Source organism: Setaria viridis, chromosome 5 (assembly GCF_005286985.2).
Source record: "Setaria viridis chromosome 5, Setaria_viridis_v4.0, whole genome shotgun sequence".
Taxonomy (NCBI): Eukaryota; Viridiplantae; Streptophyta; class Magnoliopsida; order Poales; family Poaceae; genus Setaria; species Setaria viridis.
In genome coordinates this window covers 43,964,103-43,979,735 of record NC_048267.2, presented here as the reverse complement: position 1 = coordinate 43,979,735, position 15,633 = coordinate 43,964,103, and the positions used below count along the sequence as shown (strand labels likewise).

General features: G+C 46.3%; 3 protein-coding genes across 3 annotated transcripts; 1 reads left to right on the top strand and 2 right to left on the bottom strand.

The window, feature by feature from the left end:
• Positions 1-1,915: 1,915 nt before the first annotated feature.
• On the bottom strand, positions 1,916-5,055 carry LOC117856053 (uncharacterized). The gene is made up of 4 exons (XM_034738474.2): positions 4,755-5,055; positions 3,488-3,579; positions 2,719-2,832; positions 1,916-2,386 (listed from the first exon to the last, which is right to left on the bottom strand). The coding sequence occupies exons 1-4, from the start codon at positions 4,948-4,950 to the stop codon at positions 2,189-2,191; spliced, it is 600 nt and encodes a 199-aa protein (XP_034594365.1). The 5' UTR covers positions 4,951-5,055; the 3' UTR covers positions 1,916-2,188.
• A 253-nt stretch (positions 5,056-5,308) lies between these two features.
• LOC117856051 (E3 ubiquitin ligase PQT3-like) lies at positions 5,309-9,769 on the top strand. The gene is made up of 6 exons (XM_034738472.2): positions 5,309-5,962; positions 6,790-6,892; positions 7,385-7,525; positions 7,623-8,065; positions 8,237-8,993; positions 9,118-9,769. Exons 1-6 carry the CDS (start codon positions 5,779-5,781, stop codon positions 9,518-9,520), a joined length of 2,031 nt encoding a protein of 676 aa, XP_034594363.1. The 5' UTR covers positions 5,309-5,778; the 3' UTR covers positions 9,521-9,769.
• Positions 9,770-11,840: 2,071 nt separating this feature from the next.
• On the bottom strand, positions 11,841-15,381 carry LOC117856052 (selenium-binding protein 1). Its single transcript, XM_034738473.2, has 8 exons — positions 15,239-15,381; positions 14,950-15,148; positions 14,161-14,356; positions 13,822-14,049; positions 13,354-13,585; positions 12,964-13,071; positions 12,605-12,877; positions 11,841-12,293 (listed from the first exon to the last, which is right to left on the bottom strand). The coding sequence occupies exons 2-8, from the start codon at positions 15,107-15,109 to the stop codon at positions 12,009-12,011; spliced, it is 1,482 nt and encodes a 493-aa protein (XP_034594364.1). The 5' UTR covers positions 15,110-15,148; positions 15,239-15,381; the 3' UTR covers positions 11,841-12,008.
• Positions 15,382-15,633: the final 252 nt, after the last annotated feature.

Genomic DNA, 15,633 nt, shown 5'->3' with positions numbered 1-15,633 from the left:
CGATTCAGGTTAAGATTATTCTTATCCTTTGCCTCATAAATTAGGTTAAAATCCCCCACACATAGCCACGGTGTTCCTGCTGTTGGCTTCCCAGCTTGTATCTATTGCAGAAAAGCACTCTTATCAGGATCTTCATATGGCCCATAAACCACCGTAATATTGAAGGATATGTTAGTTATGCGCATGGTGATAGTGGCTGAAAGAGAAAACTGGCATAATGTCAGATTTGTAGCCTCTATTAGGTTTTCATCCCAGGCAAGCACAACCCCTCCTTTGGTGCCATCAGCCGGCAGATAATAGTGCTGATGTAGCCTGTGGCCCAAGAATTCCCGTGCAATCGTAGCATCAATACTCTGTAACTTAGTTTCTTGCAAACACACTAAGGTAGCCTCTGAATCCTTTAGAAGTTGCAGCACAGTCTCCATACGAGCAGGGCAGTTCAGGCCCCTCACATTCCAGTTAAAGATTTTCAGAACGTAGACAATCATTGAGAAAACAGGACAGCAACATTTCCCAGCACATAGTGATTCTACTACTTGAAAGTTGAAACAAGATGATACACCAACAACCAACATACCATGGTGAGGGAGCTGCTGTGCCGGCGACCCGGCGGCGTCGTCCCGCCCGCAGCCACCCTTCGGGTCAGCTCCGACGAGTAACACCTGTGGGCTGTGGCAGAGTACAGTGCCTGGCTGTAACTTGGTGTCAGGTACTTTCAAAGTCTAGCGTTGATGAAAAGTTACAAGATACTGTATTCTCCTCTCTCTGATCATAAGATTTTTTTTTTTTGGATAAGGCTGATCATAAGATCTTCTGTTGATCGGCGAAACGACAGTTCCTCTGACATCTGAACCTGTAAACAACTTCCCGAGACTATCAGTCAGACCAAGCCGTGACCAACCTTATCTTGGCATGTTTGTATCCGCTTATTTCTCGTTTATTGGTGAAAATAAGCGATAAATCCATCCAAACCTTTGCTTATTTTTCGCTTACCACACAAGCCGCTTCTCCCGTAATCTAGAATATAACTAGCCCTTCGCTTTTCTCCTACACGGCCTCGGAGGCGCTTCCCGCATACCCCTCACCCCCGCACCATCTCGATACCGCATCCGCTACCGGCCTCGTCCGCCGCCCGCCGGCCCCGTTTGTCGCCGGCTTTGCCTGCCGCCCGCCAGCCCCATCCGCCGCCCGCCGCTCTTCACCGGCTCCCTTCCCTCCGACGGGCAGCTCTGTACTCCACCGGCCACTCGCCGGCCATCTTTCCCAAGAAGACCGGCCATGCCGCCGCCGCTCCCATCGGGCCTCTCCGCGGCTGGCAGGTCCCACAACCCCGGCAGGCCCTCTGCGACCATCGCATGCCGCCTGTTTGCGAACAGGCAGGAAGAAGATAAACCAAAAAAATAAAGGAAAAGAAAAAAAATAAGTAGATGACATTAGAATTCACTTATTATCAGCTTAAAATAAGTGGATAACATTAGAATTATCTTCTCCTCGTATTTACAACAAAAATGAGTTATTATCAACCTCAGGAGCATTTAGATCATTTCATCGGTTAGGACAGACAATCGACACATAATAATCAGGATTGCCAAACACCCAGCTTATTCGGACAGTAGATTTTCCAGACAGCAAGCTTATCAGATAAGCCTGCTCACCAGATAAGCGAGTTCCAGAAAAACGTATACAAACAAGGCCGTTAGCAAGGCCGTTAGCTAGCGAGTATGGTGATTTGCAAATTGTTTCTTGGTGTTTAAATTCCGTGCTAGGACGCATCACAGGCACTGAATTGTTCAATATGGCGATTGTAGATGCAACTTACTCCCTCCGTCTCTCTATATGCATAATAATATCTATAAATCTAGAAAAGTCAAAATAACCTATAATTTAGAACAAGAGCTAACGCTATCTAGACTACTAATCAAAACCACGAGTCACTCTTCTATAATCAGAATAGCAATGGACAAAGAACACACATATCCGAGTGTGACTGCGATTAACTGAGCACGGAATTCTTAAGACCCAATCGCAAGTTATCTATAATTACCATGTCGAAATACCAATATGGTGGCAGGCAAAACACCCAATATCACTGATAAAATCCCAAGCAAGACCTGCAACACTCAACATCCAGTAACAAAATCGGCAGATAGCAACATGTATGTATACGTCAAGGTTTCCGGCCCCCTGCCTAATTCTTGCCGCCGCGGGAGCGACCACCATGCCTAGGAGGCACGACGGTCCACCCATCAGCATCAGGTGCAGGCTTCGAGGGCCTCGGTCTGTCCACCGCCATCTCCTCTGGTGCAGCTGCTGCTTCATCTTCCATCATTGACGCGTCGCCATCGTCATCATCTGAGCTATCACTGTCATCACCATCAGCTGATATCTGCTCATGAGAAGAAAACCAATTATGGTGTGCCAAGAATTGCCGGTGGTGCAATAACAATTTGCCAAGAGAAGAAAATATCAGGAATGAAACCAATATTACAATAGCAACAAGTGGAGGTTTTAATCTCAGCTGAGATGAATTATGTATCATTTATATCAAGGTGGACCAATCTCCACCATCTCACACAGAGGAACAAAACATGCAAGCCACACACTGAAGCTACCATTAACAGTAGGTGCACGTTAATGATATGGTATAGTGCAATAACAGTAGGTACATGTCCACTCCGAGAAACATATGATTCAATGAAGTGCAAAAACAGTACATACCTGTCTACTTTGAGAAACAGCACTCCCCTGAACATGTGAGTTCCTTAACACCTCTATAGATGAATAGTTGCTTTGCAGGCATTCTTCATGCATAATCAATAATTGTTCAGCGACCTGTTTACAAAAAAATATTGAAATTAATGAACGTATACCAGGTTTTGTACGACTAAAATGCAAAAAACTTGACACTAACAGAAACACGGCATTGGTTATTGTAAGAAGTTTCTGTTTGTGTGATATGCTACAGAACTTTCCCTGAAGACAAAATAGATGAGGACATGAGGTAATGTGTAATATAAAACGAGGCCTAATTCTTCTGAAGAAATATTCGCTACAGTGGAGTGATATGTCATAAACAGCACAAGATCTCCCCAATACTAACAATCATTGTGTAAAATTGAAATGGTACAATCCATATCAAAATTTCCATCCATGCACTTATCAAACTTTAATTCTTAGGCTACCTGTCTGTTACAAAAAGGTTCACATCAAAGGAAAGTCTTAAGGTCTTATGCTGCTGAACTGGCATCGAGCAAGATCGTTCAACTTGTAAATATAAGTCAGGTACCACAAACCCCAATGTACTAATTAAAAACAGTACTAATGATAAATTGAACCATCATTTTTGCAAGGGACATGTAGATCCACACTACAAAACAGTAATACACTGTTCTGACAGAGTTTTCACTGGAACTAGGTTCAGGGAAGCATTTCATCAAGTTAAGGTTTAAGCCAATACTGAAAATGAGTACACAGGGGAAATAATTACCTCCTCAACACTATTATCCTCGAAGTCAGCATTGAAAGAATCAGATATTTTCTCGTACATCATATCCACCAAGTCTTCAAAATAATGCGGACCTGAAATAGAAACCTTATCAATACAAATGGACCCCAAAAATGTCTAAGCTTATGAAATTCAGTCCAAAGACAATTAAATAGATGTTTAAAAAAACACTTGAATTCCAAATAAATGAAGCTGTGAAAAAATTGGAACGAAATTCACTCTTTCCTGACTAAAGAATCCCGCATAAAGCCAATGCACTTGTGCACTTAAAATTTAAAACAAATCGCTAAAGTAAAAGAATAACAGTACAAAGATGGCTCAGGGCTGAAAGCAGAAATGTAAACATTACAAAATGCTGCACAGTAGACATTTTTCCAGCAGGTGAAACAAGCTTTAATTTGTGCCGACCTACTCAAATCATACATATAAGCAAATAGATATATTAGGTTTACCAATGGCAACTGGCTGGTAGTCCCCGATTCTAAGGGACCTGCCACACTATTCATATTGATTCACCAAAATTGGCTAATTTTCACCAAATCTCTCACAATGTAACTCATATGTGACATGATGCACCTAGCCATTTCTTTGCTGACTAAAGATTAAAGAAGGCATCAGCCATCTGATCCAGTAAATTTGGCAGGTTATTTAACAATTGTCTATTTATGAGTACATCACTATAGGAGCTGATGAAACTGATTCTTTAAAATATATAATGAGGTGGCTCTTGCAGTAAAAATTAATTGCTTAACGCATGGCAGCTGCCTGGTTCCCATATTTTCAGCGAAAATGTGACCCAATGTCGTCCAAGATTTCTATTGGGCAGAAGCTGTTATTTTCCTTAAAGGATATATGACTATATGTTCTAACTATTTGAATCGAAATAATTCAAAACAGCAACCCCAATGATGAATTAGATAACCTTAAGTTTCTCCATATCTCACAGTTAATACCCAGAACATCCAATTATAATGATCAATTCATACAAAGCACAACGTAATTACCCGTAGTGAATGAAACTTTTGCACACAATCAGAAACCTAAATCCTAGCTAGTTGAGCCACAGCTACAGCTACAGCTACAGCTAGATGTAACATAGCAACATCCTACAGCCGATCCCAATTCCAAATACTCCTACCGAGATATGAGAATTTCAGCTGACTGAGATTTGAGGATTGAGCGCCTAAACTACCGGAACTCGCCTCGAGGGGAGTAAATAATCCGAGGATGCTGAAGGAGCTATACGTACCCCTGGAGCGACAGAACCAGGAGTGGAGGGACTCGCCGAACTGGTCCGCCTTGGCGCGGGAGTCGCGGCCGCCCCACTGGTTCTCCACCGCCATCTGCAGCGCCGTCCAGCGCCCGAACACCAGATTGATGCCCTCGGCAAGCGCCGCCGCCGCCTGGGTTGAGATCGGGCCGCCGCCGCTGTTGGATGCGGCCATGGTGTCGCGAGGCTTGGGATGGAAGATGGAGGAAGACGGCTAGGGTTTTTGCCTCAAGTACTCAGTTGTGTGGAGAGAACGATACCGAGAACCTTTCCGGGTGCTGGGTTGCTGACTGAATGGGAAAATGAAGGAAAATGAGAGCCAGATTATGGGCTTCGTGCGTGCACATCCACTTTTAGGCTTTAGGCCTGCTCAACTTTCAGGTCTACATTTTGGAGGCCTGGCCCAATATGACCGTGGGTCGTCTAGAAGGGTCGGCCCGTCGCGGAAAGGTCGGTAACACAGGAACCTTCGTGGCCACGGAAACGAGGAAGAAACCGCGTCGACTCGTTCACGCGTTCGCTTACTTTTTCTGCCATAAAAGTCCAGCATCCCCGCGGCCGCCTCTTCGCCTCTGCAAAATTCCCCAATCCCGTCGCCTCTCGCAGTCTCGCCGCCCGCATCCGCACGCGCCTCGGAGCCCTAGCTCCGGCGGCGCCTCCAGATCCGGCGCCCTCATCCGGCAAAATCGGCGGCTCCTATCCCCGGTCGACGCGCTCCGACACCTCCGTTCACCCCGGCGTTCTCCACCCGACTTCTCCGGCTGCGACCTTCCCCAGGCGGCGTCCCGAGGAATCGCTTCGTCTACGCACGCCCGGCGTCGAGGATCCGAGAGCCTACCGTCGTCGCCGATCGCCTCCCCGTAGATTGATTTTGATCTGTACCTCTTCTCTCGTTGGAATTTTTGTGTATTTCATCTGAGAAGAAAATCAGGCTATCTCGTGTAAATTGTGAAAGAGAGGCCTTGCGTGAAATCAGGACTCTCCATCCATCCATCCATCCATCATGGGTGTTGTGTATTACCAATATAAGAGTGAAAAGGATATCTGTTCCATGCCTGTGCCCTCTGCTTTTATCTCTGTCTCTGAACTAAAGCAGCTTATCATGACTAATGGTAAGTACGGCAGTGCCCGATCCCGCGGCCGTCTCAGGGACGATCTTGTCATCTCCAACGCCCAGACTGGCGAAGGTAGGTTCGTTTTAACGTTAAATAGCTCGATTGCAATCGATTACTGTGTCATCGTAGGCCCTATGTGCACTTCATATTATCACGATTTTGGGATAATTAGTAGCTTTGCCAATGAGATGTTTGGATTCATGCAGCCTGTAGGACATGGCTTCGATTACATAAATTTGCTTGTGACCAGGACACCAGGTCTATTCAGGATTCCTGGTGGTCTACTTTGTTTTGGTTTTTGAGTTCACTTGTGGATGTTGTGTGCTCAATCATAGCTCTGAGCAAAGGAAATTGCTTTTGGCCCCAGTGATTCTGCACATGCCACTTCAATCTGGATCTTACTCACTATATGGCTATTTCTGTGTTGATGCATGCAAATTGATGGTTCTCCAACAATTTTGTATGACTGGGAAAAAGATGAGCGCTGTAAAATTGTGTGCAGTGAACTATCTTTTTTGTATGCCCATGGGATGTGCTCCTGAAGGTGTTAGCAAAGCTGTATCTTGGATGAAAGATGATCCATATAACTGGACATCCTCCCTCCTGGAGATTGTGCCTTGCAATCCTGATGGAAAACTTATATTTGTAAATTGCAATCAGTTGTAACATCCTATTTTTCTTCTCTTTCTTTCTCGATACTGTGCATGAGTCCAGTACATCTCAATAGCGCTCTGAGAAATCCCAATTGTGAACAAAAGTCAATTTGTCATTCAAAAATCATAGTCTAATTCAATTTAAACATCTCAATTTTGATGTTAAATTAAATGAATCATCTCTTATAACTTACAAGAATATGTTGGCTGACATTTCTGTTTTCTGTGCTTTGTTCTTGAATTCAGAATATGAAGATGAAAGGACATTGGTACTACAGAACACACATGTGCTGGTTCGCAGAGTTTCCATTCCTGGACAACTGTCGGAGAATATCGTCTTGTCCCCACGGTAATGTCTCCTCATAAAAATTTTACTTCACATTCAAAGTCATCGTTTCCCTGTTTGCACAGAGAGGTTAGGAGATGAACATTTTAAATCACTGAATCATGCATCCATGTAAAACCTGGACTCTGCTGGAATTTGCTGGCTTTGAAATTATTTTTTAACATTAGTATTACTGTCAAATTCACAGATGTTATAGCTGTGAAAAAAACAGTTGTAGCGAATTTTCTACCTTGTCTCATAACCGAGAAAGGAAAGGTTACCTTCCGCTTAGACAACATGTGCCTTCAGTCTGAATAATTGGACTTCACAATGAAACTAGCAAAATAATTATCTATTTCCCTAATCTTAAGTGTCTTCTCTGCTCCCAGGCAATTTTGGTTGTTTTCTTCGATCCCTCTCTGTGCAAACAGATTTTTTTTTGCAATATCAGATAGTGCTCAAGCAGAACGTGCAGGGCAGAAAATGATGACCTTCTATATATATAACTAATTGCAGAAGGAAAGTCACGGAAGGATGTTCTGTACCTTCAAGCAAATCAGTGGTTACTGACTTAAGCTCAGAATCGCGTTCCTCTATAGGAGTGCAAGATGAAGATGCTGCAATCACGGCGGTGATTGATGCGGCCGAACTCAAATTGTAGGCATATCATATTCCCTTTTCAGCTTTTCCCATAAAACTCTAGTAGTTTTTGTATTACCTTCACTCTGATAATTTTGTTCCATGGTTCGTGTAGGGAACAGTACCCATCTAAAAGAGGACAGGGCAGTGGAAGGTTTACATCAGGACGAAACTATGGACGGGAAGTGGAAGCTCCTCCACTAGGGTACATCCGCCGCTCTTGCGGTGTTCCAGGCCATTTCATTCAACACTGCCCACAGGAAAGCAAGACGCCTCCACCTGGATACATCTGCTACAGATGCCGAATCCCAGGGCACTTCATTCACCATTGCCCCACCAATGGGGATCCCAAGTTCGACAATAATAAAATGAGTCGGTCTCTTGCACCGGTAGTTACTGTAAGTCCTGACAATGGCATTCTGGAATCACTTGTCCCAGATGCACCAGCGAGTGCTGTTGATGACTTGCCAGCAGAGCTCCACTGTCGACTGTGTAAAAAAGTGATGGTAGATGCAGTACTGACAAGCAAGTGTTGTTTTGACAGTTTTTGTGATAAATGTAAGTGGTTTTCCTATATTCCATATGTTTGTATCTTAAAATCTTTATGTTGGGTGTTAATCAATGTTCACTTTAATTTTGTTTTAGTAATAGCAGTATCTAGCTGTTTCTGTGTCAAGTAGTTACGTTTCAAACGAGATAATGAACAACTGTCTGTTTACCTCCTGTCAGGCATTCGGGATTACATTATTACCGAGTCAAAGTGCATTTGTGGAGCCAAGGCGCTAGCAGATGACCTCATTCCCAATCAAACACTTCGGAGCACAATCAGCAATATGTTGGGAACACGAGCTAGCAGCAGCGGAAGTGTTACAACAATGCACAAAAGTTCATCAGGCAGCAACCCCGATCCCAAATTACAGAGCCACACCCCTTCTGCTGCCTCAGAAAGGGAGATGAAGCAATCGACAAACCTTCAGCTATCAGCAGCATCTGCACCTGATGATGGACTCCAGGTTGCTACGGAAGGTGATCTCATGAACCAGACTCAGAAATTGGCAGCCGATGTTGATATCATGAGCAAAGATGAAGGTGATTCTACAGAAGTGTCAGCAGAGAAGGCTGTAGCAAGTGCTGAAGTCATCAAAGTAAAAGATGGAAGTGCATCGGAATCGAAGGTCACTACAGTTTCAGGAGCCCTAGATCATAATGCCACAAGGACAGATCAACCGAAGAAGAAGCGGAAGAAGGTAGACTCAACAAAGAATGTTCAACCCAACAATGTTGACTATGGTTACAACGTTCCACTTGACGCTGCATATTACAACACTTTCTTCAGTGGATATCCTTGGGTAACTGAACCATACATGTACGGCTCAATGGCGATGCCTTACGGTGGTTATCCAATGGGCCCATATGGTGTAAATTCCTTCAATGGCATGCCACCGCAGGCTCTTGCGGCGCAGGGCTATCCAGCAAGCTATCAAAGGTATGTATTGTCCTAGCATCTTCAGTTGAGAATGATCCTTTTCGCTGTACAACAGTCGGCTGTTCTCGGCTGCCAGTTCACTTCCTATTGTGACGCTAATAGTCCATGTTGCCTATTTCTTCAGGTCTAAAACTCGGCCCACACATCACCAGGGCACTGAAGCTGTCGCGGCACGTCCAAGGCAGGCTGAGAGGCCCAAGGACACTCACCTTCAGCCCCTATCATCGGAGCACAACCGCCAACCAGGCTCTTCTCATGGTTCAGAATCGAGGAGCAGAACCGGGTCAAGCTCTGAGAGAAGGGACCATGGGCGTTCTGCCAGGGCCTCCCATGACTACTACGAGGATCACTCTAGTAGGAAGAGAATGCGTGATTCTTCTCCATTGTATGGCGACAAACAGAGCAACCGGAGGTCGATACACACTTCCAGGAGTACGACTCGTGAGGAGGATGCAAGCGATGATGAGTGCAACTTCAAGAGGAGATGGGGGCGCAGATCATCAGGCTCCGTGGACACGAGGCACTGAATGAAGGACTGAACATAGGATTGCTGATCCGCGATGCTCGCTTATAGTTTTTCTAGTACTTGTAATTGTGTATATGCCTCTGGAAACAAGGAGAGCAAGAGAAAGCACAGGAAAACTTGCAGGTTTTCCCCAGCAGAAATGATCAGCTATTGATTTACTACCAATCTGTACTTGAGAGCCTTGCCAGCTCTCGCCTCTGTAATGTAATGTCTCCAAAGATGAATGGAATTTCTCTGATTTCTGAATTAATTCTGCATATTTGGTCATACTCTTACGGTCCTACCCTTCTCCATATCCGTTTTGATACTCTTATTGGTAATACCAGTTCAGTAATGGCATAACTTAAATCTGTTCGATATATAGACATGTAGTGGCTGCCGAATGATAAGAAAATTAAACTGAAGCTAGTAATCACAATTCTTAACATAGTTAAAATTGAAACCGGTTAAATTCCATTTAGTCATTTATTGTAATGTTTAATCATGCTGTCACCAAATAGCTGAAGATCCACAACTAGCAAACCAGATCAGTGTTCAGCACGCCTGAACTGCAAGCAGCCCAAGAAAGCATGGCTTATCGAAGAGATGAGCAGTGTCAAATGCTTCAGATCATTCTGCCCAATTAGGAGAAAGGAAAGATATCAGCTAGATGTAACTGTATTAATCGATGCTACACTTTTAACAAACGGTAAATCACCATTATCGTGGTAGAGCTGATAGAGCACATCATTCATCCCACCAGTCTCCTCATTGAGAGACTCCCACTGCCTCTCAAATGCTGTATTTCTGTATGACATTCTTCACCCGACCACTGAAATAAGTGCCCTGAAAAGAACAGCATCAGGACCCTGAAATTCAGCCTAGCTGCGAAATTGTTGCGGGTAAATGCTACAAAATCGAAATCAAACTGAGATGTGAAAGTGTCCCCGGAGCTGGACGTTAGGGGCCTCCCACCCGCCATAGGGCGTTCCCGGCGCCGTCAGGCCGGCTAGCTTGCGGAAGCTCCAGACGAGGCGGTCGAGACATCCAGGTGGACTCGTGGGTGGGAGTGAGGTGCTGCTCGTGGCCACGCTCATGGCCGTGGCCATGGTGGCCGGGCTCCGACACCGGCGGGGACCGCAGCTGCGCCGCCGCGCGCTCCGTGTGCGACCTCAGCCCCGGGAACGCGTTCGTGCACGACTTGCCCTCTGCCCCGTGCCAGCCGGCGGCGGCGGCTAAGATCACTGCAGCCCCAAGCTCCGCAGGCGGCGTCACGCCCGGCACACACGGCTCGAGGCGCCTGAATGCGTCGCGACGGCCGCAGGCGGCGGCGCCGCCTCGTCGCTCACCATGTCGCCGGCCTGGAGATTTTGCAAAATACACCCTTATTTGGATCGCGATTATTAACAGCAATCCAAACTAGGGGGTTTTACGTAAAAGAACGGACCACAATTTTGCATTAAATCCCCTAATTTGGATCGCGATTATTAATCGCGATCAAAAGTAGTGTTTATGTAAACTGCCGGGTGTCCATTTATGTAAAGGCCCCTGATTTGGACCGATATGTTTCTGGTGGGAAGCCGCTTCTTCTCCCGGGGAGAATCTCCCCTCTCGGCGATCCGCCGCCGGCCCACCGCCCTCTGTCCACTGCAAGCGCAAGGCTCGACCACTCCATGCCCTCCCCATATGATTCCCCACTCCCCTCCGCCGGTGTAGTTTCTACCGCGGGGAGCACCGCCGCGTCGTCTCCGCCGTGCGGCGGCGACGAGTGCCTGATCGGGCGGTTCTCCGATCACACGTATCGCGCCCGCAACAACGAGCACTCCGGCGTGCAATGCAGCACCGACACCGTGACATGGGCCGCTGCCTCCGTCGCCCTGCCATTAGTGTCGCTGTAAGTTCCCGGACGCACCCACTCAAAAGCCTTACAAATTGCTGCAGATTATAAGATAGATGCATTGCATTAGATTGCCATTTGCCAATGGAGTTGTTCACTTGCACAATGCCAACTTGATTTAACTCTCTGTTGCATTCGTCCTACTTGACCTGTTGGATTTAGGCCCAGGCCATCACCCTGTTGAAGAGTTCCTTCGTACCCTGACAGAAGGATGTCATTCCATTTTCAGCGCAGTAGATCAACGGATATTCTTTGTAAGCCAAATTCTAACCAAATGATTAGGAAATCTTTATGAGAGTATGAGACCGGGGAACACTGCCAAACCCTACAGAGTAATAACAAGGGGTAGCGGGGGCTGCCATCCACCCCGAAGAGAAGGAGAGCGATTTACAGAAATCACAAAGGTAACAATATCAGGCTTTATCGCGGGCGACAGAATCAGGAATTCAGAATTGAAAGATCTTTTATTAAGCTCAAGTTCTCATGAAACCATGGCTTATTAGTTAGTCCATTGGAGTAGTCACAATACAAGATGAAACACTGCATGGATACCATATCAAATACAGTGCATACAACAACGACCTCCAGCAGACTATTATGCCAATCCTTGACCTTAGATCCATATATCAGAGGTGCAGTCCCCACCAGGATATCTCATCTCATGGGCCAAGGCAGGACCATCAGGCTCTTTGCTAAAATCTACAAAGAAGTTGGGGTTGATAGCCAGCCCTCCTTTCTCAGTGTCGACATCGATCTGCAGCATGTGGGAGCCCTTCTTGACAAGATCATCACCATAGAACTGTTCATCCCATCGGCTGAAAAGTGAATTGGTTACGTAAATCCTCTTGCCATCCAAGCTCAGCTGAATCATCTGTGGTCCGCCTCTAAGTCGATGCTCCTGATTATAAAGAAACACACTGAATTAGATTATCTAATTCCAACATATTCTCAACAATCTTGTCCTATAGTGTTCTCGCCTCTGAATATGTAGACAAAACGTAGTGACTATTTCGAGTGTGCTAGATTTCAATGGAGATGTAATGTTTGTTGAACATGGCAATGCAGATCAGTGTGGCAAGATAGATGACGCACATTTTTTGGTACTTGACACTCTGATAGCTCAGCGCACCATGTGCAACTACCAACAAACTCTAAATCATTAATATAAATTACTTTCTCAATTAAGAAGGTTCTGAGAGGAGAAATTACCTTGACCTGGGGCACATTGTACTGTTCTTCTTGGCCATCATCAGTAAGATAGACAACATCGCTGCCCTTTTGAAGAAGACCACCAACCCATACTTGTCCAGCCAAGACAGGCTTTGCAGGGTCCTCAATGTTGTACTGCCTGATATCCCCATGAAGCCAATTGACCAAATAGAGATAGCGGTCATCAAGAGAGATAACAAAATCAGTTATCAATCCTGGCATTTCTGGCAGAATCCAGTTGCGGACTTTCAGTGGTTTTACATCGATAGCAACCTACAAACACAATCTTAGGAAGCGTAAGCAAAGTTGGAAAATCAAGTTTATTAGGTGTGAGAACTTTAGCATGTCGCATGGCAGACCTCGTGGCTCCATGATCCATCCGCAGTTTTGAAGAATCTGACCATGTTGCTTGTCAAAGCACAGCCAACATAGCCAATGTCCTTTGATGGGTCATGTAAAAACCTCACCTGCAGAAAAAAACAAACAGAGAACTGTGGCTTAGTTGTCCCAGTCCCATATTTTCTGAAACTGACAAGGAGAGTTTTAATCATCCATCACAAAACTGAGGCCTGTCAACCTCCAGCTGCAGGTAGCAACTGAGTTCGTTACAACAGCCCCTGAAAGAATACTACAAGCACCGACTATTCTGGTAGCATTTAATGAAAAACAAAGGCAGTTCGAAAGTAATAAACATAGACTGATACAAAACCACTCTGGTGGTAGTTACTGCAGTTTAAACATTATATTACCTCAAGGGGGAGAAGTCCCGTGTCACCTAGATCAAGCGTCTGTTTGAGCTCACCACCAGGCCAGTCATACACATGCAGATGCCTTCCATAGAGACCATCCTGGACATGTTGAAGATCGAAACCTGTCCTGAAGGCTGCAGGGGCTCCCCATGTTGAACTGATCATCGTCTTGTGGCGAGGCTGGTACCAGAAGTCATAGCCAAACAAGGGGCTGTGACCTGGCTTTTCCCAGCTACAAGTAGCAATTTGACTTACATGAGATTAGCATAATGAATCTGTCTGCTTTTCACATGTCAAGTAACAATATGACATGCATATGGACCGTGTGTGATCATATATTACTGCTGACATGGTAAATTGTATATCAGCATGATCTGGTTCAATATAATAAGGTTATTATCTGTAGTTTAGCTCTAGTTACATGTTATTTTTCCACATTAATTTGCCTATATTGTGAAAAGAACCTACCGCCCTTTGACATTAAATTCTGAATCCAACAGGAGGAAGCCATTCCCAGCAGCATTCCCCTCCTTGTCTCCCAGGCAAGAAATCATTATGTCTCCAGATGCAAGGCAATGAGATGTGTGAGGAAATCCAAGCCCCGTCTTCTCAGCAATGTCCTCGGCCTGGACCACCTTATGCAAGGACGGCGCCCTGGGGTCTGTCGCAGTGTCAACGACATATACACGACCTGACCTGCATATAGCCATTGCAGCAACATCACAAATCCAGTTCTGCGATCAGCACTCTAACAAGTCAATCTATTCATTTTATGTGAATCTGTGATCATATCTGTTTGATACTCACAGCAATGAAGGTAGGATCAAGAAACGGCGTTTTGCTGATGGATCACCATGGCAGGAGCTGCAAGAGTTCCAGCCAGAGTGATGCAGCTCGTCACCAATGTGGGTCACTGGGAGCCTGTGGATCACTTGGGAGTATGTAGGAGAGGCGGGGTCCAAATCCACCGTCGCAAGGTAATCCGGCTTGTTAATTCCAGTACCTGCACAATCATACATAAGTCATAAGAACAAAACCCCTCCAACAATTGCAAGATCCACAGCTCTCTTCATTCTCACATGATTTCTGTGGTCTTCGGAAATTCCCAAGGCAGAAACCATGTGAACTTCTGCCACTAACCGAAACTGTTTCAGAATTGGTATTGTCTGTTTCCGCCATGGAGCAAGGCACATGATTAATATCAAAAACTAATAGGCATAGTCTTAAACTATGAAAACATATATCACTAGTACAGGCCATGGAGAAAAATCCTATTTAATTTAGCTCCCTGGTCATTGGGGATCTAAGCCCACAGAGAATATTTCTTTGTCTTGACTTAATTTCAGGTTGATTTTGAAGGGTCCCTTTCCATCCTAACAACCCGTAATAAAGAAACTTCATGGAATAATAATTAAGCACCCCTGACCTCACTCCTCGTACTCCACTAACGCCCAATTAGAGCTCCTAAACACCCAATTAGACGTCCAAGATCTACCTAGATGTGTCCATGTGCAGTATGCGCATGATCCTTCCGTTCATAGCTAGTTGCAGGACGCCGGTATGGCCCGTATGGGGTTATGCAGGAAGCAAGCTCACCGTTGTAGACGCAGGTGACGTAGATGAGCTTCTCCCTGGGGCCCTTTTCCATGGCCTCCAGCGGCGTCGCGTACCCGGGCCCCTTCGCGCCGGCGTGGCAGCACGCCCCGCCGTTGGTCGCCGCCGGCGCCGGCACGTCGACCGCCGCTGCTCCGGCCATCTTCAGTCTCCCTGTGCTCTCAGGTCGCGCACCAGCTACCTGCAGGAACCAAAACGAACGCAGCCTTCCTGATCAGCCCAGGACCACGGCCACCGGAGCTCCGGAGATGGGGAGATGGGAGAAGCAAACCTGCTCACTCACTCGTCAGAGAGCCGGACAAGGAGAAGGAGATGACTTGTGTGCTCGCGTTCCACGGTTTGGTGAGGGGGTGGCTGCAAGCAGGGGAGGCCGTCTAATTATAGTGTCCCGGCTGCAACGCGGACACGCCGTGGCCCGTTGATCCCGCGCCGCGATCCGTGCGGGTGAGGACATGGGGAAGACTCAAGGCTGCGTGAACCTGGGCCCCACGGCATGAAGGGAGGGAGGTGGCCGTCGTATCTGGACGATAATGCGGGGCGGGTGGGATCCATCCGCGGGCCCCGGTGGCGACGCACGGGAACACGGAAGGCGACGCCGGCTAGCTATCCCCGGCGAAACGAGACGGCGATGCACGCCGGGGTGCGGTGGCCGGCCCCCCTCGTGCC